The sequence below is a fragment of the Aythya ferina genome (genome assembly GCF_964211825.1).
Source record: "Aythya ferina genome assembly, chromosome: 2".
NCBI classification, from domain to species: domain Eukaryota; kingdom Metazoa; phylum Chordata; class Aves; order Anseriformes; family Anatidae; genus Aythya; species Aythya ferina.
Window position 1 is genome coordinate 79,295,515 of NC_140297.1, and position 23,959 is coordinate 79,319,473.

At 37.9% G+C, this 23,959-nt stretch overlaps 1 protein-coding gene across 1 annotated transcript; it reads left to right on the forward strand.

Moving 5' to 3' along the window:
- Window positions 1–7: 7 nt before the first annotated feature.
- On the forward strand, window positions 8–23,959 carry LOC311432457 (uncharacterized protein; the record flags this gene model as incomplete). Its single annotated transcript, XM_084510907.1, has 4 exons — window positions 8–185; window positions 4,643–4,726; window positions 8,662–8,738; window positions 23,890–23,959. The coding sequence occupies exons 1-4, from the start codon at window positions 87–89 to the stop codon at window positions 23,957–23,959; spliced, it is 330 nt and encodes a 109-aa protein (XP_084367033.1). The 5' UTR covers window positions 8–86.

The window sequence follows — 23,959 nt, forward strand, 5'->3', positions numbered from 1 at the left end:
TCTCTCTCACCATGGTAGATCCTTAAAGAGGCATCTCAAGGCTTTCCTCAGTATGTATGAAACCAATTTAACAACAGTGGTTTATAATGGTAAGAGAGAGGGAGGAGACAGTAGGACAAAGGGGTGAGGAGCTGAACAAAGTAGATGGAGAAGAAACAGACAGTAGCAGAGACTGGAAGGAAGTGGTAAGAATCGAGAGACTGATGGGGAATTTAGCAGGGTGAGTTTTTTGTTTTGTTTTGTTTTGTTTTCTTCCATTTTCTGACAACTTGCAACGCCTTCGTTAGTCTGATCTTAAAGATTCAGGACAAGTTTAAACAAGTTGTATGTCACAAGGTGTATTGTTCTTTTTCGCTTCTGTTTCTCATTGCAGTCTGTTCAGATCCCTGAGCCTCACATGGGAGGGAGAAAAGGAAGGAGTGAGAGGGAGAGAAGGGGGCAGGAAGGAGGGAGGGAGTAAGGAAGGAGGACACAGCCCTTGCCATTGTGAAAAGAATGGTGGGGTGGACTACAATAGAGACAGGAAAGGGGAATGGTGTTTATGTGTGGCAGGCATGTGTGACAGGGTAGGTAGGCACTGCTGTTCTTGGGAAAGGGTTCCCTCTCCCTTTCACCTCACTCCCTCCAGCTATCTTTGTCTGTCCTGCGATGGCAACTGTGTTGTGGTTGCGCTGATTCCTTATCCTGTTACCTCTACCACTGTTCAAGTGTTCATGGTGCACTTTACATTACTGCAAGAGGTTAGAATTGCTGTAGTGGGTGCAGTAACCAGACCTGTTTGGACAAATTTGATGTGATTTTGAGCTTAAAAACTCTAGCTATAAAAGCTGAATTGGCAAACAAATGACAAAGAGCAAAATCTCCTTATCACAGCTTGCCTATCAAACATTTTCAGAGTATGTGCAGAAAAAAAAAGGGAGGGGTGAGAGGCATGAAGAGTTTGTTCTCTTTTTTATTTATTTATTTTTTTCCTTTTTACAATATCATCAACCATGAAGAATTTGAAAAAGTCTTTGTAGTGTGTAAACATTTGGCAAGGAAAAGAAAGATTATTTTTAACAACAAGTTTCTACAATTCTAACCACCTGGCATCATCACTTGTTTAGTACCTGACGTACAGTGAGACTCACTAACAGCTAAATAATTTCTAGGGAAGTTGGGGAAGCAAGAGGGAGCAGGGGGAAATCAATGAACAGACATCTTTGTGGTGACATTCTCATCATATGAGCTGGAAACTGGAAGCTTGAAACAGTATTTGCACCTTGAGTCATCAATAATTTTCAAACATCCCCCTCAATAAGAGATGTGGGCCTGATGGATGGTGGTGGAATGTTGATTTTAACTCTCCTTTTGGCTGAATTGCTTGTTGGCATTGCTACACAAAAAACAAATGTAAGTGTCCTCTGCACCCTCACCCCATTTTTTTTTTTTAACCAGTAAGTATTCTAGCATGAAGCTTTTAAATATTTTATATCTAGAGTGCCTTTTTCATTAAGAATACACTTCTATTTCCTGACATTGAGAAAATGGATCAGGATCATCACTTTAAAAAATTCTGTTTAAATGCAGATTTTGAATGGTTGCCAGGACTGAATAAAAAATCCCTGCAGAACAAACACTATAAAAATCAATAGAATTCTTTCCAGGGAGTTATATTTATCTGGTCATGTCTCCTTGCATTTCACTATAATACTTTTTGAGGTTTTAAGACTTTTTTTCTTTCATAAAAGCTATGCCCTGTACCTGACTAAACTAAAAACAATTGTTTTATTCTGTGGACCTTAAATAAATAACTGATCATCACAATTAAATAGGCATTTCTTAAAGATCTTTTTAATTTTCCGTTTCCAATATTCCAAGGAAGAATTTAAAATTCTTTAACTCTGTTCTTTAACATGCTAGTGGCTTGCACATATATATTTACGTTTGAATAGACACACTCATGCATAACCTCAGGTTTCTGTGCATTTCCCTGATTCTCCTTTTCACTTGTTTGTTTTGTCGTTCTTTGTTTGAGGGTCGGGGGAGGAGAACTAGTTAAAAAGAAGAAATGATTTAGTCTTGACTGTGAATTCTCTTCCTGTGCCTTCTGGGGAGATTCTTGTGTCTAAGGAGACTGTGTCCTGCTGTTTATGCCAGTCCATTCTGGTCTTTTGGTTGAGGTGCTCTTGTGATTACTTGAAAACTTGTTTCAGATGAAATGACATACAGTTTAAGCATTTTAAAGTAAATTAACTCATTTGCAGTGAAAGTGGTTAATAAACATGCTCACAAGTTCTGCAGAGATGGCATCTAGCACAGGTCAGTAACAAAGTATAGCAGTAACTTCTCAAGTTGGTATATCCATGGCAAGAAGAAAAAAATGTGAAAAAATCCAGAGAGACTTTACAGACGGACTGCTGACATTCTTGAACACTGTTGTTTCCAAAATGTTAGACCTTATGTCCAAGGTGTGAATAAATGACAGCAGTCAAAAAATTTGACAGTAGAGCTATGTAAACTTTTATTATCTATATGAAAATTTTTAAAAAAAATGAGGTTGATCTTCCAAATCCATAGTTAGACAAACAGACCAGAAATACTTCACTCCGCACTTTGTACATAATAGCTACATGATGGGTAAGTAAAGCCTTCTCAGCAATGCCATCTTACATCTTCTGACCACAACACAGTCTTTACAGGGAAGAAAGGAGTGGTTTTGTGATAGAGGGTGTACCAGATCAAGTGTTTGTGTGGTCCTCTGTAGTCTCAAAACAATTCTTGAGGAACTGAACAACAAAATACGCAAGTTATTTCCATTATAGCATTTTGTTGTCCAAATCAAAAACTTACAATGCAAAAGATAGCAAATGATAGAGTTCATAAGCTATTAGTTAAGACATCCTGTGACAAAACTGACATTGCTTCATGGCTTTTTATAAATGATATTCTTCTGCCAGCTTAGATGCAGTGTGAGAGTCTTGCCTATTACTAAGCTTTGCCAAATGCTCTAAAGTGCTGCAAGTTTGTTCTCTATCAAACAGCAATGTATTTTAAAGTAAAGGATTGAATTCAACTATCTTTTATTTTTTTGCTTCCAAAGTTCTTATCAATCTTATCAAGTAAATGCAAAGAACTATTGGATCATTCTTAAGTATTACAAATTTGAATTGAAATTCTTAATGTCAATTTTAAATGCAGGAACAGAAAAAAAGAGGAAAACATTGAGTGCAGAGGAAAAATGCTGGGTTAGTTTAAGCATCCTGATTGTGAATGCAGTTTGGGTCAAAATAGGTTGCCAGAGCATAATAGCAATGCTATTAGTTTATGATGTTTTAAAGTTCTTCTCGAGCATATTTTAGTTATTTTGCTTTGTTTGATTCTCAATTCCTCTAATTTATTTTAATTTAAATTAATTTTATTTTAAGTCTATGCATCTTGGCAGGATTCTTTGTTTCGGACAGGATAAAAATCACTCTGCACTGTGATCAGTGTTCTTCTCAGGCCTGGTACACATAATCAAATGTTTATAGTCCTTAGACAAAAAAAAAAAAAAAAAAAGAAAAAAAGTGAAGGGATGCCAAGCTATCACACAAAATAGAATCAAGTCAGAACTTGTGCGGCTTTGCTCTATGACCTGGGAGTGAATTCTGCTGTTGCTTATATCCCTCCTAACTCAACTGAAATCCACAATGACCAGTCAAGACAGAATGTGGCCCATAACTTACAGGGAAATTAACATTTTTTTTCTGTTTTATCCTACACAATATATCCCCTTATGTATACTGTGAAGTATATTCAATTAAAATGGTGAAAGACTGAATAGTACGTGTCCATCAAGCCATGGTGCTACAGATATTTCTTCTGGTAGCAAGGTACATTAAAAAAGTTCCTCCTTGTTCTGTTGTATGAATCTTACCTTTTACAGGATATGTAATGGACTGGATCAATGAATCACAAAAAAAAACCAACAAAAAAAAACATAGTTCTTTATGAAAATAACTTCAGCCTTCTTGTTTATTGTGTAAATCCCCAGCATCTCTGGTGACACAGCCAAGATGATGTAACAGAGACAAAGCATGGTGTGGTTATGTTACACCATGTCTTCAGAAGTACATATTACTACAACAGTTCTTCTTTACTTTCATGTCATTCTTAGGTAAATTTTCCTGTTGTGTAAGAAAATAAATAAATTCAAATACAAATTTTACAGTAGCATAAGATCTGGAATTCAAACCTTAGCAGACTAAACAATGGAGTCAGTCTCAACTAAGTTTCAGGCTTATAAATTGCATTTGGCTGTAACTCCAGGAAGAATATACAAAAGTTAGGCAGAGTGGGTGGTTACTGTGAGGTGGGTGTTGGTGTCTTTCGGATGGTAAGTGATAGGAGAAGGGGAAAGAGTCTCATGTTGCACCGGAGGAGGTTTAGATTGGCTATTAGGAAGAATATCTTCACTGAGGAGGTAGGTGACAAAGCATTGGAATAGGCTGTCCAGAGAAGTGGTGGAGTTCCAAATCCTGGAAGCATTTCTATTTGTGGACGCAACACTAAGGCACATGGTTTTATGATGAGTCATGGTGAGTCAGGCTGATGGCTGGACTAGATGATCCTGAAGGTCTTTTCCAACATAGATGATTGTATGAATCTATGATTCTAATAGGGAGCATTCACAGAGAAGATCACACTGAAGTTGAAGAGGCTGCAAAAGAATTACGGAGTACATGGAATCTACAACAAGTCTCCAGTATGTAAAAACTTATTTATCCACTGTTTGTTGTCTCTGGTAGCAGATACAGTCTTGTGCTAATGCTGAAGTGTGAGAATATGTTAACAAGGAAAAATGTTTTCTGACGTGCCCAGATGAACTTTAGTAATGAATTTAAGGCTCCAACTTGACGACACTAAGCAAACTACTGTTCTGGTCTATGCAATACAGTCATGACTTGTAAGATAAACTGCACATACCTTTTCATATTTCTCAAATTTCTCAACCCTGAATATGGCAGCTATTTACCTGTTACTTCTTTTTAAAAAGATATTTCACTAGTCAAGGTAATATTTCTTGTTATGAAAGCACCTGCTTACATTTCAATGACTTCAGAGAGATGTAAGTATGTAAGAAAACACTTAAGCTCGTACTTGAATAGTTTTTTTTTTCTCAAGTGAGAAATTTAATTAATAAGTGTTAGATCTGTTCACGAATAAAATTAGACATGTTTCTAAATTTTTAATGAATTAGTTAATTGTTCTTTGATATTGCAAAATGATCCATTACTGAAACTAGTCCCATGAGTACTTTGAAGATTTATATTTCAGCCTTTCATAATACCAGAGCATTCTAAACATTGAGTACAGTTTATACATCATTTTCCCTTTTGTTACTAGAAATGGTTTCTGTCAATTTGAGAGAAAAAAAAAAGAAAAAAAAAAAAGAAAAAAATATTCAATGCAGGAATGCACCTTTTATCTTCCTATCAAACTATCAAATTATTCATTCATAATAAAAGGAATAAAATTATCTCATCTTTTTTGGATAATGAAAAGTAGGCAAAATTCATACTTTCATCTTTTGAAAATAGAGACATATCTGAGAAAAAGCTGCTTCATGCAACGCTCAAAGCTATGAAGACAATATACAAAGTAAACAATAGCTCTTATTTACAGTATTTTATAAGCAGGCACACAATCTGAGTTTCAAGCTGACTGCTGTACCTCAATATTTCTGATGTGTTATTGTGAACCTACAATATTATATCTACATTACCTACAATTTTATATCTACATCAAGTTAAATGATATTTGAAATTCTATGAATAGTTGCTGTCCTATAACTGTTCTTTTTTCTCAAAGAGAGCAAAATAGTATCTTTAAATTCCAGAGTTATTTCAAAGTTATCAGGTGACTGAAACATTTTTATTGACATGCTTGCTTTTCCAGACCAAGATTACGTATTTTAGCACAAACTCTGGAATCCTTAGAAAAAAGAAAACAACCCTGTAGCTCATCATGTATTCTTCTGTTTTTATCTATACTCATGCTAACCTGTATTATTATTATTTGTGCCACTTTCTGTAGAAAATATAGACAGACTAACAAGAAAGTGAGAGAAAACATTCTCAAAAATCCACTGATTTTTGGGAATAGTGCTAATGTTTACTAAAAACATAGAGAAAAAAACTGTGTAGGTAGTCTTTTTTTTTTTTTCTTCCCTTCTGATGACACAGAAAGGAATTCTCCAAAAATTTATTGCTTTGGAAAGATTATGTTGACCATTCTAAAATGGGCATTTGCATGCATGCATGTGGTTTGTATGTGTACATTTTTTTACTATCACTGTCACCCCTACTGCTCATTGGGAACTGGGCAGCTCAAAAAGGCTGATCAAAGTATTTTGTAGTACTTCAGTTAGATGTAATGAAAGATTAGAACCTTCTAAAATCTCAAGAAAGATTAATATATTTCAAAATAGAAATAATGAGTGAGTAGAAAAGTTCTCTTTACATACTAAAAGATAATAGCTAAATTGAGAAAATATCATTTTATTTTTTTTTAGGCTTTTGTTTTGTTTTTACTTTTCTTAATACTTCCCCATAGAACTGGTGTCATGGGAAAGTGTTTAAACTGTTCCACAACACTCCAAATGTATATAGAGCCACATGAACATAAAAACACTTGCAGCTGTACTACCTAATTCATAGCACCCAATCTTACTGTTTCAAGGAATAAATTAATTGACAGCTGGGATCAACAAGTAATTACTGTCCACAGAATACCACATGTAAAAGAATTATGAAGAGGTTATGCTTTACAGAAATGCTGTATTTTATTTGATAGACTACTGCTTTGCTCTGGTCTAGAAATCCCTAAGGTTTCCTCATAATGGTTACCTCAGCTGGGGTGCTCAGCACTACTATAAGGATAAATATACTGGTGGGGTCTTTGTTCAACCTTCTCTTCTCTGCCCTTCTGCCATCCAAACTGTAGAAAAGTATTGTGACCCTTGAAGAAAGTCCTTAAAGAAGTAATCAAACCAGTAAGATGTTTGGTTCCAAGAACAGAGGCACCTAACAGTTTGAATCCATGCTGACTTATTATTTTGTCCCTTTCACTGAAGTTGCTCCATAGGAAGTATAGTGTCTTCTAATGTTATGACTGCACTGAGAGACATTTTTCACGATACAACTTCCCTGACTTTCAAAAAGACGAGGGATAAAAAATCTTCAAACTCTTAATAGCTGCATATGCTTTCTTTGTAAACACTGAGTATGAATGAATGCTTTTTTTTTTTTTTTTCAAATTTAAAAGAGAATCTATGAAGTATCTCACATGAGAAATTAGAATAGCTGTCCACTGAAAAAACGAACTAATTCATATAGCTTATAATCAATAAAGGTATTAAGAAAAGATAGTATCTATAAAATCAGGCATCCAAATGACAGTGTCCAAACATCTGGAGCTTGCTGCTGTTTCAGGCATCAAAACCATCATCAGTGTCCTTCAACTTATTCTTAAGATACCTACAGTAAAGGATGACAGTGGGAAAGCAGAAAAATCAGACCTTGAAATGTCAGGCTTTTGTTTTGGAATCCTTTTTCTGGTTTTAAGCACCCCACATTTTTTGTTAGTTTCCGTTAAGCCTATGAACATTCAGTAACCCTGTAAGGCAGATTGTAGTTATCAAGGTACTCATACAACAGTTTTGGGGAGGGGAGGAGAGGGGAAAAGAGAAAAGGGAGGTAGGGTACCCCCATTATGACAGGTTTTTAAAGAAATTAAATCTTTAAAGTTTCTATGACAGCTTCCATAATAATCCTAACTCTGCCAGCACGGTGGTGATGAACCCTCCTGTTCCCACAAAGAGCGTCTTTTCAGACATGCTGTCATGTGAATTGGAACTGTTAAAATACAGCCGTTGTGGCACTGTTCTCATAGCATTCATCCCTATGTAAAAGCAAAATCAGTGGTCCTGGATAAAGACTAAAGAAGCAAAGATGCTAATGGCTGCTAATCTGTTCTTTCTGTATCTAAGAGTCTAACCTGCAACTTCACGTTCAGTTATGTATATTGGAAAAGCAGTGAATGTTTCTGAAATAAATGTTTTGTGAGTTAATTTCTATTGAAATGGTTTGTTTCCCCTTACCCTCTTTGATAATGTTTATGATTCATGATTTTGAAGGTTAAGGAAACCCAGGCTAGTTTTCATGCCATAAATTAAAGCCATCTGTAATAATTCATGACTGGTTTCACACAGTGGAAAAAAGGAGGCTGTCATTGTTGCTGTCCTTTGCAGGCTGGGGTTGATGTGTAACAGCAGGTGCCTTTGAAAGAAATGTTGTTGGCGCTTGTAAAGGCAGACTGCCCAAAGCTGCATCTTTTTTTTTTTTTTTTTCCCTTTCTTTTTTCTTTTATTTAGGAAAAGGCCATTGTTTCTTTTGTTACCAGTCTGTCAGGAGAAATCTTTGCAGAACAGCTCAGGAAAATTAAAAGGCACAAAAGGTTTAAGAAACATGGCTACAGTGAAGGGTTCATGGATGTTACAGGTCATTGGTTGCACTTAAATATATTTATACTTGAATATTGTCCCCATGATTGTCTAAACCTAGTAATCATAAAATTTTAAGATAATCCTTGACTATAGTACTTTTTTCCCACTATTATTATTATTACCATCTCTTACAGGAGTATGAAATGCAATATTTTTGGAAATTTGGTTTCCATTTCTCTGTTGAAGCTGATGTTGCTAACCAAGATTCAAGGTAATTGCTACTCTTGCTTGCCAAATCTGCAAATAGCAGGATTCAGTATTCTAAGATGCATCAATTAGAGGGAAGTTTGCATGCATCATTTGAAATCGTTAATAGTGAAAGTATACTGATGCTGATATGTTGTACTGGTGTCAAAGCATTTTGTTCCAATAAAATCAATTTCATTTGTGTCAAAGCATTTTGTTCCAATAAAGTCCTTTCATTTCTTAAGGATTTTTTTTTTCAATACACTAAAATATGATGTTAAGTTTAAACAACAATCAAATGAAAATCATCAAACTGATATGAATAAAACTAAACATTTCAATCTCATGAAAATGAAATGCTGTAATATTTACATAAGTGAGAGATGTTTGATTTTTCTCTTTGCTGTTTTTTTTTTTTCTTTAGAGTTAGTATATCGTGACAAAAAAGAATCTTTCAGCAAAGCTGTCTTGTCAATGGGACAGAAGTTTTTCTCTGTTTGTAGTTTGCAGTGTATTATTTAAGTTTCTTCAGTTCTAGGTTTCTCAAGTGAAGAGTCTCAGTTTTTATCCTTTTGTCTATTGTTTTCCCCACTGTTACCTTTCTGATCCCTCTACCTTTGAAATAGTGTTGAAACAGTGCACCAGCTATGAATGACTTCTTAAAAGCAAAAAAGCAAATTGTCCAAAGTCAAATCATGGCAGAGGACTATGTTAAAAGAAGAATGTAATGTAACACTTTTTTTTTTTTTTTCTAGATTCTTCTGAATTGTTCAGGAATCAGTTTAAGGCATTATGATTGGTAGAAATCTTTATTCCTCTTGTAGTACTGATGAGCTGCCTCTAACATAATATGAAACACAGAAGCCTTGTTTTTTCCATAATTAGGTGAAAAGTCAAAGGTCCATGGAGAGGCTGAAAAATTATCAGAAATGAAATTGTCAGAATTTTTTGACATTTCTATTTTAATGACATTTAAGTGACTTGGGAGACCATGTCACAAAGATTTAATTTAAAACAACACAGAACAAACAACAACAAACTATGAAAGAAGGGATAATTACAAGAAATACTTAATTTGATTTGATTTTTTTGACTAGTTCTAATCCTCTACAGTAAGTGCTTCTGCTTCCATCCAGTATTTTACTTGTCAGCAGATGTTCAAAGGGAAGTGCAGTCCCCTGTACTTTGTAGCTGACATCAGGGAGTATGTTCATAGTTATGTAGAATAATATCACACAGGAAAGTGACATACTGTGCACAGCATCAGGCATTGGAAGACACTGCATTTGCTTGCTGATATATTATACCTCTCTCAATAAACTGGTAAAGTATGAGAGGTGCGTCATCTAAAGTAGGCTGCCTAGAATATCCTACAGCACAAAAGAATAGTATGCAGTGAGCTGCTCAGATATCCTTCTTTCTCTGCTAGAGCTATCAGAGTCTTTAAGATTCTTTTAGGCAAAAGTGTTTTCTGCTACTCAGAATAAAACATTTTCTAGAATTAACCTTTCTCATGAAAACTGCATTGCTAGCTGGAATTATGTGTTTGTTTCTGTAGCAGCTGCTTGCATGTTGTGGCCCTTTCTATAATCGGAATCAGGCAACAAGTTGCCATAATTTTAAGATGAATCCATGGAACAGCTGCATACAATATCTGAGAGTGAAAAAGAACAGCAGTGTGTTGGAATAACCAGTCCTTGGAACAGCAAAAGCATAGTAACATCTGTATAGAACCTTGTAGCAGCCTTCCAGTACCTAAAGGGGGCCTACAGGAAAGCTGTTATTGATAAAACTGCTTTAAACTAAAGAGGGTAGATTTAGATTAGATATTAGAAAGAAATTCTTTACTATGAAGGTGATGAGGCCCTGGAACAAGCTGCCCAGAGAAGCTGTGGATGCCTCATCCCTGGAAGTGTTCAAGGTCATGTTGGATGGGGCTTTGAGCAACCTAGGACAACTTGGTTATGTCCCTTCCTGTGGCAGGGGGTTGGAACTGGGTGATCTTTAAGGTCTCTTCCAATCCAAACCATTCTACAACTGTATGATCTATAAGGGTATCTAACCTGGCTCATACCATCCTAACCCCACATTTTTACTGTGGTTTTGGTTTGCACTGTTCTGTGTTCTATACCAGATGTGTTCTAACAGAATAGAAGATTGGTTTCTCTGTACTCTGTAGTCTGGGAAGGCATTTGGACAGAAGTCCAAACTGATTTTGAACTGGCATTTTAATGATTTGGAAGTTGATGAATCCACAGAATTCAACCCAAAGTGCTTAGCCCACAAGGAGCACTCCTGCTGTATGTATAATCATACAGCAGCTTGGCATTGTGATAACTGAGGCAAACATAGTGGGATGGATTAAATAGTATTGTTCATGTATCCTGAGATGAGTGAAAACATGAGAAAAGATTCTTACATACACATCATGATGATCTGAGGTGGCAGCAGGAGAGATCCCAGCCACAGTACGCAAAGGCTGAGATGTTACTGAGCTTAGCCTCAGCTGCTGGTACATACCTTCTCCTTGGGCTCTCAGAAGGTTGCAGAGCAGCTCCCACCACATGGTGGCTTTAGACACAGTATCCGACTTGCAGTACCCCATGCTATTGGGCTAGAAACCCTTTTCCACAGTAATCTCTCAAACTGGGTCTAATCTTGACCCTGAAGATCTTCATTATGTGTCTAGAGAGAATGTTTCAATTAAAAACCAAAAAACTTACTGACAAAATTTTCGTTTAGCCAATTCATAAAATCCAATATTTTTTGTGAATAGAGTTCAGCTGTGACATATTTGACTTAAAAGACTTCTTCATGTAAAAGAAAGCTTTGTTTGCCACTGCCTTTCACTAACGCTACTTGAAAATTGGAGGCACCCGTTACACTCTTTTCCTTTCCAAATCTGACTTATTAAATCTCTTTACACAGCAATGCAAGCTGCTGTGAAAATCTACCTACCTACATAGTAGTTAGTATACATTCATGTTGGGCTCTAATGAAATATATTCCAAACCACCAAGAGAGAAAAATGGAGAAGGAGGGTGACATTCAGATGCTCCCAATCATATTGCATAGTGTAAGTATGTTCTCTCAGAATAATCTTTTGTCACCTTGAAGGTCATGGTAAATGTAGCACAATGTAAAAAGTAAATGCAAAAATACAGTTTATTCATAAAATAAATGTATTTTAAAGTGGACAATACCATAGAGACAGACTGAGATAAAGAAAAAGACACTTGCCTGTTGCTCCTTCTCTCAAAAATCAGGAAGCTGTTCACCCTAGGTACTATCCAAAAAACACTGTGTTTTTTAGGATATCTACAGAGCAAGTGATTTATTTAAGCCCTGCATATTTGGATGTTCTGTCACTGAAAAGGTCACTGATTTAGACATACTCACTTATGTTCAATATACTCATTCATATTTAATACAAACTGAGTTTTTACTCAGGTTAAAACATCCTCTTCACCTACCTATTAGGATATTTTTATTATTATTAATTTATATTTATATTTTTTATCTTAACTTCATTAGGACATTGTAATACCTATTCTCCAAACAGTGTATTAACTTTCTTGGAACCTGATGAGCCATTTTTAGACAAAATAACATTTTATTCCTTCTATAGCAATACTTAAACTGTTGTACAGCCCTTATCTGACACTGAGCCTTACAATTCTACTAAAAGGCAGGTTGATTCAGCTTTATTCATCAAATCGCACACACAGCTTTTTAACAACATGTGGGCTGAGACCAGAGGTATTAGTAGTTTATCACTTTCAACAAAGGACTAATTTAGGATAACTGGTTTGTAAAGCATCATTTGAGAGATACCACTATGATAACATGGCTCCCCATGTCAGTCATTTTTCAGAAAATAATGTATTTTTCTTAAAAAAAAATAAAATAAAATAAATTATATATATATATACATAGTGCTTTTCTTAATCCTATATAAGGAAAGTAAAATCAAACAAACTGTTCTCAAATGAAGATTTTGCAATATGCTCTTTAAGAAAACCAATGTTAATTACAGGCCATGCCAAATTATCATATTTTATTATGGAACATAGCAGCCATTTCTTCATAGTCAATTCAATATTTTTGCTCAAGTTTAAATTGATTACTTGGAAAATGAATGAAAAACATTTTTTAAATTGAATTTCAAGGCAGCTGGCTGCTTAACAGGAAAGATGAGTAGCAGGCTAGTAATGCTTGAGAGGTTCTCCAGAATCTTGAAAGCATCCAAAAGTATGATGATTATAAATTTTTACAAGTTTTATGTAATTATGCATGACATTTAATAGAAATCTTCCAAAGTGGCTGGCTGAAGCTTATCTGAGCTCAAGTGAAATTAACTGTTAAGAGTACACTTCAAAAAGAAACCTTCCTTGTTTTGTACATCTGATATTACAACAGTAATTTTGACAAAGATAATCAAATTGTGACTAAAATAACCTGTGAAATAGAAGCTGTTTTTAATTAGTTATTTGGAAGTTTGATTTTGTTCTGTTTTTTATCCTCACTTTAACTTGGTGAAATCTTAGTCTTTGATGCAGATATTCTGGGTTTTGATATCACTCTCTTAATGCCTTAGCTATAGCTATATTAATGCCAAGCTTTAGCTATATTAAAAAATCTTGTTTTGATTGCATCATTAAAAAATGGATCTATTGGTCTCAATCTTCATTAGTTTTCTGTCTTAATAACAAAGCAACAGAATGAGGGTCTACAGAAATAGGTTTAGCATTGAGTGTGCTTAACTAGCGGAGTCAAAATGCTATTACTTCAATCCCCCCCCCCTTTTTTTTTCATCCGTAATCCGAACAGCTATTTTAAAACAGAATTGTCGTAATCATAAAAATGAATCATTTAACCTCAGACAGGGTCTATTATTTAGTGATACAAAGATGCTACATAAATCTAAACAAATTACAGAAAGTACATGAGAACTTTGTACTGTTATCATTGTTTAATCACCTTGAAGCAGAGACTACATACAAAAGAACATTAGTCTGCATGAAATACTTTTGCGAAAAATCTGCATAACCTTCTATTCTGTTATAATACGACAAGCTAAACTGTTGAAAGCATTCCCAGCCCTTCTTATCTAATATTCCCATAGCAAATTCTAAACCTAATTACACAGTGTAAATTGTTTATTACAGTCCTCAATCCTTCTTGCATTTAAACAGTAAAAAAAAACACAGATCAATGAGAAAGTTAAATTACCTATATTACTTATATAGTTAATATTTAACTATTACCTTTGTCTCCTTAATATCAGCAGTAAAGTTAACATTAGCAGATGGAAAATGTGGGAGTATTAATAGTGAAAGGGGTTTGAAGGTTCACAGAATGGTTTACTGAAGAAAATCAGAGTAGATTGTATGAAATAATGGCTAGAAATGGAATATAAAAAAAGCCACTGTTGAATGCTTTGATATGAATCAATAATGGAAGGGATTTGGGGTAATTATTCAACTGCACAAGCAAAGAGTACAATTTTGCAATTAGAATAGTTCTTACATGCATAATCACTTTTCTTCTTAGGCCTGTTAATAGCAAGTTTACTGTCAGCTGACCCAGCTAGGCTTCTGCATGTAGTGGTGAGGCAATCTGTGCTTGTGTGGGTGTGTATACCCTATACATGTGCCTGCCCTGGGTAACCATGTTTATCAAGTGTAATGGGACTACAAAGTAAGTGTCCACAGAACCCTTCTGCTATGGAGGATCTTGTTTCTTCTTCCTATGCTTCCCTTAGCTTTTGTGAAATTCTGTTATTCTGGCTACTTTGTCTGTCTACCATGAGAATTTATGTTGCAAATTACAGTTGTGAGTGCTACTTAAAACTCTTTGTGCTGTGATTTTCAGTAACAGCAACAGTTCCTAAGTACAAAAGTTTGTTTGGAGCCTGTAATAAAAGTGTGCAATCCTCATTTTCTTCAAGAAATCTAAGGCCCCCATAGAAAATACCATTAATCTACAATTCATCATTGTCATGTCTTCCCAGTCCCTTCCCAAAAGGAAGCATATGGGAAATGTGTCTATTTTCTTATTTTGAAAAATTGTTCTTCTGCACTTTCAGGATTAGAGCATAAATGCCTGGGAATATTAATTAGTGTATTGGCCTCCATCAGTACTGCCAAAGAAGAATATTATTTCCGAATTCCTGCTCAGGATTTTGAAGGCAGTAAAAAAATGCTTCCAAAACAGTTCATCCAGGGTTTTTCAATGCCTTTTACAGACTGAAGAATAAAGTCTTGAGAGATTAATTACTGCTGCATGTATATTAAAGTAGTGCAGCTCACAAGTGTCTCACTTGAAGTCTTGAAACTTCCATTTAAGGTACTGCAAATTATTCAGATTTAACAGCTGCTGTTAGTAAATAATAAGTCATTTGACTTAAATCCTTCCTGAAATACATTGGCAGAAGTCCCAGTTATTTTATTTGGTCCATACATATGTTGTGGTGAAGGTTTGCCTTCTAGTTTAACATTCCAGACATTATCCACTTATCCAACTGTGGCAAATATCTTGGTTGGTGGGTATTTTTCCAGAAGTCAAATATTTTAAGTTAGTCTAATGCTATAGGCACACATTATAAATTCCTTTTGTGGGAAAACTGTTATTCCCTTGAAATAAAATGTGCAAAGATAAAGCCTAAAATAAGTTTCATATTTTACAGTCACGTTTACCTACTTTGTGTGGATGTTTGAGCAGACTTAAGGCTGGAAGGAGACCCTAAATAAAGGAAACAATTGTGACATTTTAATGCCAGCTGTTACACCGTGTGTTATAGCTAACTCCAATTGGAAAATGCAGCTCTTACCATATTTCATTGAGTCAACTGAACAACTGAAAGCTTTATAAATGTCAAACTTTAAAATTCAAAATTAAAGGCCAGCTGAGTGTCTGCACACTCTAAGATTGTGTGTGTTTGCAGGGGGGTGGACAGCATATGTGGAAAGAGTGTCTGAAAACAGAAGGGTCTCATTCTGTAAAGAAGACCAGTTTCACATTTAAAACATGCTTCCCTCACTCCTCTGGTTATTATAAAATGTATTCTAGTTTCTGACCTAAATATATTCATTTTACTCTTTTGAATAAATGAATGAACTAATTTAACATATACCATTGCAACACCAGGTTTTCTAGGTTAATTAACACAGCATCTTTCATTTCTCTGCTCCTGTGATCATCACTGTAACTCTTCTCTGTTCCCATTCAAGGTTGTGGTTAGCCACTATTGTCTGAACAGTGCCTCCAGTTAGTAACACTCCAATTCAGCCAATCTCAGGAAGAGGTCTTCTCCCTTATGGTCTCCATAAAGGGAGAAGAAGAGGATGCTGAGAGCATACAACACCCTCTGGCTGACTGACTGGGGACTACACAGCAGTGGTAGCAGTGGCTTACTGGCAGTGAGCTTAGGTTTAACATTCAGTGCAACTACACCTGAGATTCAATACATCTTCCTTGAACATGATGAACCTGCATTATATGCAGCGTTCCAGTTGATATATTAGGAGTGCCTGCTCCAATGACATTAATACTTCCATATTTCTTTGTGAAATATCTTGCCTGAAAAATCCTAGGATTGCTTCTGACATTTTCATGGCTACTTCACAGTGATGGTTCATAGTAATCTTATAATTGACTAATACACCTAGATCTTGCTCTTCCTCTGACATTTCCAACTAATGACTTCCCATGTGAAGGAGGAAATTCTTGTTATTAATCCCAAAAAGCATGACCTTGCACTCTGCTATGAAATCTCATGCCATTTTCTTGTTCCAGTCCATAGTCTTTTTTTTTTTTAATTTATTTTACTTCTTTTTTTTTTTTTCCAGAATAAAATATTCTGATGTTTTCCTGTATTGACATTCTTTCTACTTTACGTAATGAACAGAATTAGCAGACTAAATTTAATAGCAGGGTCTGAATAACTTAGAACCTAAGACTGACCTTTCAGAAACTTTGCTAGTAACAGCCATTGAGTCTGATATAACACTTTTTAAGATGAGTTATTGTTTTCTCTAATGTAGTTTGTTCCCTTCCTAAGTTAAATAGATGTTCCTAGTCTAGCAAATCCTTATCAAATAAATATCTTTTTTTTTCTTTTTTCCAAAGAAAGATATCTGATAAATCTCACAACCTACATGTGCTAAAACCATATTTGCTTTTTGTTCTGCTTGTCATTTACCGATACTTTATTTCAACATTTGTTCTGTAGTTCTGGATACTCAATAAAGAGGTCTGTAACATCCATGCTCATTTTTTCTACCCTTTTTAAGACATTTCTATTCTCATAATGTAAGGTATCCACAGTGTGGTTTGTTCTTTAAAAATCCTCACTACAGTTTGGCACAATCTCTTGTTCAAAACAGAGGTACACAAACCATCCTGCAGATTGCTTGCACCAAAGGCTAAACAGAAACCAGACTGGCCCAGTGCCAGTAATTCCTTCTAAGATAAAGACACTTTGTGAGCACTGAGAGGTGGCCTAAGGGAATTGGAGGTGGCCTAAGAAAACTGCTTTGCTTCCCACCCCAGTGGGGGTAACTGAGTAATTCCCTTTGCTTGCAATGTTTTGGAACTCCCTGGATGGAAAAGCACTTTCTTCACTTACAACAAAAAGTCTTATTAAAAGTCCATAAATATTCAGCTCTTTTAAGAGACTTTGGATGCTCTTGATAACTGTATTTGTTATGCATAGAGTTCCTATGTATGCCCAAAGGATACATCTTTACAGCAAGATTCTTGACCATTCACATCTTTATCTTACAGTTAAAGGAAAGGAAAACTCTAGTCTTAGCATTACCACAAAGAGGTCAATTTAATTGGTCCCCAGATGATATTGCACTATTCAAGATGAAGTGGAACTTGTTTGCACTGTAGTTCATCTGGAATCATGGTAATTGTGTGAAGTGAACCTGAAAAGCTAGGTGAATTGTACAGGTTGCGAACTCTAGCTAGCAAGCTCTAGATCACTAAAATAACATCAATTGAAGGCATGCATTGCATTTAGTTATACTGCACAGAGAACTTATGCTGCTTCTTGGAAAATAAATAAATAAATAAATAAATAAAACAACTTTGTATTCTTTCACAAACTTTTTTTCTATAAATAATAACATCAGTTTACAATAATATTCGGAAAAGACATTATTTGTAATCTAAAATTATAGAGAAATAGCTCTTAAAAACATCCTGTCCAATTAGGATGTGGTATCAGCTGGGGAAAACAAAATCAAAAACTATACCTCAGGCATCTCTATACTATACTTCTTCAAAGTTTACATAGGTTCCGGTTCTGGCAGAATTTCTGAACAGAAAGATTTGAATTATCTCTAATTATGATTTGGTATCTAAGTCATCTTAACATGTAAGCCGTCTCTTGGGGTTTAGTATGACTTTTGTTAGAATAAATTCTTTCTCTACCCACTTCAGTGATATTTCTTAAATGTGAGTTTTTAACATAATAAATGCAATGAGAGACTGCATATTTACTTAGTATTTGTCTTTAGGATGTTAAGAAAGAATAAATCTCTATCTTTGTTCATGGAGTGAAAAATAGGCACTTGCTTTACATGAAAGTATAGCCTGAACAGAATTTCTACTCGGTATCTTTGAAATATTTTATGTTTTATATTTGTTGGTTATGAAGTCTAAGTTAAATATCACAGAAATGTAGATGTATAATTTTCCCCACTCCCTGCCCAAGGCAACTACTTTTTTTTTTTTTTTTTTTTTCAGGCAACTATAAGGATTATGGAGAATGACTAAGAAAATTAATTAAAAACTGACTACACACCAAGGGTTGTAATTTACAGTCCATCAGGTTCAAAATATTTTCCTTAGTTCAGAGCATGTTCCACATGTGTGTTAAAACTCAAGAAAATTGGATTCAACCCTATATATTATATTTCACTTTTTCATTAAAATTTTATTTAAATGCTATCATTAAGTGGAGCATTTATTTAGACATTAAAGGAAATTATGTTCACAGAATCACAGAATCACAGAATTTTCTAGGTTGGAAGAGACCTCAAGATCATCGAGTCCAACCTCTGACCTAATGCTAACAGTCCCCACTAAACCATTTCCCTAAGCTCTACATCTAAACGTCTTTTGAAGACTTCCAGGGATGGTGACTCCACCACTTCCCTGGGCAGCCTGTTCCAGTGCCTCACAACCCTTTCAGTGAAGAAGTTCTTCCTAACATCTAACCTAAAACTCCCTTGGCACAACTTAAGCCCATTCCCCCTCGTCCTGTCACCAGGCACGTGGGAGAACAGGCCAACCCCCACCTCGCTACAGCCTCCCTTGAGGTACCCATAGAGAGCGATAAGGTCGCCCCTGAGCCTTCTCTTCTCCAGGCTGAACAAGCCCAGCTCCCTCAGCCGCTCCTCGTAGGACTTGTTCTCCAGGCCCCTCACCAGCTTCGTCGCCCTTCTCTGCACCCGCTCAAGCACCTCGATGTCCTTCTTGTAGCGAGGGGCTCAAAACTGAACACAGTACTCGAGGTGCGGCCTCACCAGAGCTGAGTACAGGGGGACGATCACCTCCCTAGCCCTGCTGGTCACACTGTTCCTGATACAAGCCAGGATGCCGTTGGCCTTCTTGGCCACCTGAGCACACTGCTGGCTCATATTCAGCAGACTATCCACCATCACTCCCAGGTCCTTCTCTGCCTGGCAGCTCTCCAACCATTCCTCTCCCAGCCTGTAGCTCTGCTTGGGGTTATTGTGCCCCAGGTGCAGGACCCGGCACTTGGCCTTGTTGAACTTCATGCAGTTGACCTCAGCCCATCGGTGCAGCCTATCCAGATCCTCCTGCAGAGCTTTCCTACCCTCAAGCAGATCGACACACGCACCTAACTTGGTGTCATCTGCGAACTTACTGAGGGTGCACTCGATGCCCTCGTCCAGATCATCGGTGAAGATATTAAAGAGGACCAGCCCCAGCACCGAGCCCTGGGGGACGCCACTAGTGACTGGCCTCCAACTGGACTTGGCTCCATTCACCACGACTCTTTGGGCCCGGCTATCCAGCCAGTTTCTAACCCAACGAAGCGTGCGCCAGTCAAAGCCAAGAGCAGCCAGTTTCTTGAGGAGAATGCTGTGGGAGACGGTGTCAAAAGCCTTGCTGAACTCAAGGTAGACCACATCCACAGCCTTTCCCTTGTCCACCCAGCGCGTCACTTTGTCATAGAAGGAGATCAGGTTCGTCAGGCATGACCTGCCTTTCATAAAGCCATGCTGACTGGGCCTGATCGCCTGCTTCCCCTGCAAGTGCTGCATGATGACTCTCAGGAGGATCTGCTCCATGAGCTTTCCTGGCACTGAGGTCAAACTGACAGGCCTGTAGTTTCCCGGGGCTGCCCTCCAGCCCTTCTTGTAGATGGGCGTCACGTTTGCTAGCCGCCAGTCGATTGGGACCTCCCCCGATCGCCAGGACTGCTGATAAATGATGGACAGTGGCTTGGCCAGCTCCTCTGCCAGTTCCCTCAGTACCCTTGGGTGGATCCCATCCGGCCCCATCGACTTGTGCACATCTAAGTGCCGTAGCAGGTCACCAACAATTTCTTCATGGATAATGAGGGCCACATCCTGCTCCCCATCCCCTTCCACCAGCTCAGGGTACTGAGTATCCAGAGAACAACCGGTATTGCCGCTAAAGTCTGAGGCAAAGAAGGCATTGAGCACCTCCGCCTTTTCCTCATCTCTTGTAACTAAGTTTCCCCCCGCATCCAGTAAAGGATGGAGATTCTCCTTAGTCCTCCTTTTTGTGTTGATGTATTTATAGAAACGTTTTTTGTTATCTTTGACGGCAGTAGCCAGATTGAGCTCCAGATGAGCTTTGGCCTTCCTAATTTTTTCCCTGCACAGCCTCGCTACTTCTTTAAAGTCCTCCTTAGTGGCCTGCCCACTTTTCCAAAGCTTATAAACCCTCTTTTTCCTCCTAAGATTAAGCCACAATTCTCTGTTGAGCCAGGCTGGTCTTCTTCCCTGCCAGCTCGTCTTTGGGCACGTGGGGACAGACCATTCCTGTGCCCTTAAGATTTCCCTCTTGAAGAGCGCCCAGCCTTCCTGGACTCCTCTGCCCTTCAGAACCGCCTCCCAAGGGACTCCACCAACTAGTGTCCTGAGCAGCTCAAAGTCAGCCCTCCGAAAGTCCAATACAGCGGTTTTACTGGTCCCCTTCCTGGCCTCGCCAAGAATAGTGAACTCCACCATTGTGTGGTCACTCTGCCCAAGACAGCTCCCGACAATCACGTCCTCCACCAGTCCTTCTCTGTTTGTGAAGAGAAGGTCTAGCGGGGCACCACCCCTGGTAGGTTCACTAACCAGCTGCGTCAGGAAGCTATCTTCCACGCTCTCCAGAAACCTCCTAGACTGCTTTCTCAGGGCTGTGAAAATGCAAATGATCTATTTGACACCAAAAGGGGAAAGGGGCGGTAACAGTTTTAATTAAAAATTCTATCGTAGCAGCAACTTAGAAGTATAGCACAGACACTTTATTAAATTACAAAGTATTTGGTTAAAAGCTATTCACTATGTTATGTGCTAAATCATCCACCTCTACACTAGATCCGGTTTCTACATAGTAAGTGGAAAAACTCTGACTGCAGAAGGTGACAGATGTAATTTATGACTTCACCATAGTTTCCTCAATGGAAGAAAGGCATTTAGCTGGGATTGTTTGATGCTCTAGATAGACAGACCTACAAGGAATAAAGCAGAATACACAAGTACAGCTGTTGCCCTATGTACTGCTCTTTGGCTGTCTCTACCAAGATTGTATACAGGATGCACCTGCTTTCTTCCACTCTCAGAGCAGTTAGAGGAGAAGTTAAAGTGCTGGCATTATTTTCCATTTATGCTGTAATGAGTTTGTTTTGCCTGCCTTGCTTTAGAGGAAGGGTAATGCTTTCTTATGGGAAGAAGCCATCAGTATCACACTAATTTGCTATTTAGCTGAGGAAGACAGAGTAAACTGAAGAAGCTGTGTGTATATTTGGAGGTGTTTGGGATTTCAGGGCCTGAATACAGAATCACAGAATCACAGAATGGTTGAGATTGGAAGGGACCTCCAGAGATCATGTAGTCCAACCCCCTGCTCAAGCAGGGTCACCTAGAGCATGTTACATAGGATTGCATCTAGGCGGGTTTTGAATATCTCCAAAGGAGACTCCACAGCCTCTCTGGGCAGCCTGTTCCAGTGCTCTGTCACCTGAAGTTCCTCCTCATATAACAATGAAACCTACTGTGGTTCAATTTATACCTATTATCCCTTGTCCATTCACTGGCCACCACTGAGAAGAGTTTGGCCTCATCCTCTTTACATTGTCCCCTCAGGTATTTATAGAAGTTGATAAGATCCCCTCTCAATCTCCTCTTCTCTAGGCTAAACAGGCCCAGCTCACTTAGTCTTTCCTCATAGGACAGATGCTCCAATCCCTTAATCATCTTCATGACTCTATGCTGGACCCTCTCTAGAAGTTTTACGTCCCACTTGTACTGGGGAGCCCAGAGATGCATACAGTATTCCATGTGTGGCCTCACCAATCAAAACAATTGATAGTTGAGGCAGGATGAGAACTCTGTTCTCTGTTCCATATGTGGCAGAAGTATTTGGGCTCAGAACGAATCTCACATGGCTAAGGGTTAAAAAAAAAAACCCTTCAATTTTTTCTCCCCATTTCTGCCATTGACGTTGGAGTATGGTCTAGCATAAGTACTTTCATATTTGAATGTTGTTTTTCTTCCCTTCTTAGCCTTTATCTATCTTTCCATTTGAACTGTAATGCTTAGGAGGAGTGTCTCACGGTATGTGTAGTTATAGAGCGCAATGAACTGTCTTGTTAGCTGGGACCTACATATGGAGATGTAATATCAATAATTAATAGTAAGCAACCCTGGTTCATGAACCATGCCTGATTCCTGATTCATTAGAACTAAAAGGTATCCTAACTTTAACGGGATTCTCGGATCCCAATAGACAGGCCATACAAACCTACCAGCAGTTTGACTATTTCATACCATCATTTCATTTAATCTTTCCAGTACTAAGTGACCTCGTGCACATCAGCAAAAGAAATACATTGACATCAGCAAAATCTAGGGCAGTGTGAACTGTACCCTAGCTGGTAAAATATTGTCTGAGGAATTCTTAATTCCTGTAGCAGTTCATAGTGCAGTATAAATCAAATAAAATTGTCACAGGACATGGAAGTGACTTTTTTTTTTTTTTAATACTTTGAAGGGGTGAACCATTTCTTCTCTATTCAGATAGACTAATACAAGTCTTCAGTGTTTCTTATTGACTAAACTTCTTAGCAGTAAATCCAACAGCTGGAAACAGTGGAATTGAGGTAGAATTTGGTTGTCTGAATACAGGCATCCTGCCTCATCCCAATCCTCTAGGACTTTGCCATCTGGGTAACTTGCTAATGAGAAACAGATTTGAGCTGGGGAAAATACATTTAATTTATTGCCAATTAAAAATAGAACTGGATAATGAGAAAAAAGACAAATATTAAAAGAAAACTTTCTCCTACTTCCTAGGCTGGGGCACAGGGCTGGGGTCAGTCCCTGAGAGCCCCTCTCTGCTCCCCCTTCCTCCTCACACCATGCCCTGCTCCACTGTGGGGCTGAGGGAGGGAAATCCCTGCTCCAGGAGGATCTCTGCTGTGGCAGCTGGAGCCCCTCCTGCTCTCCCTCCTCCTCCTCTTCCCCAGGTGCCGACAGGGCTGTTTCGCCCCCTTTCTTCCTTTCTTTCTGCCAGCTGCTGGGCAGCACTGTGCCCTCCTTTCTTCCCCAGGCTGTCCCTGAGGCGAGGCACCACCATCTTGGCTGCTGGGCCCAGCCGTGCCCTGCTGTGGGGCTGCTGGGGCCAACATGGGGCAGCCCCAGCATCGCCCCACAGGCAGCAACAATGCAGACGCGGGCACCCGCACACACAGGCACCCGCACCATGTCCAAAGTTATATTCAGAAGAAGGTCAAAACAAATTTTGGCTGACTGTTCTTTCAGTAAGCACCTCTAATTCCAGATGATTATGTTCAATAACAAAACACGCTGCTGTTTTGGAGACCTGTGCTGTGTCTTTTCTCCTTCTTTTGGCTGTTATTAATACTTTTTTTTTTTTCCTTTTTCCTTTTTATTCACTAGATCTTACTCAGTGGAAGGTTTTAAAGTTGAGCAACTCCATCTGTCTCAAGGCGAGGAAAGGGCAACATGA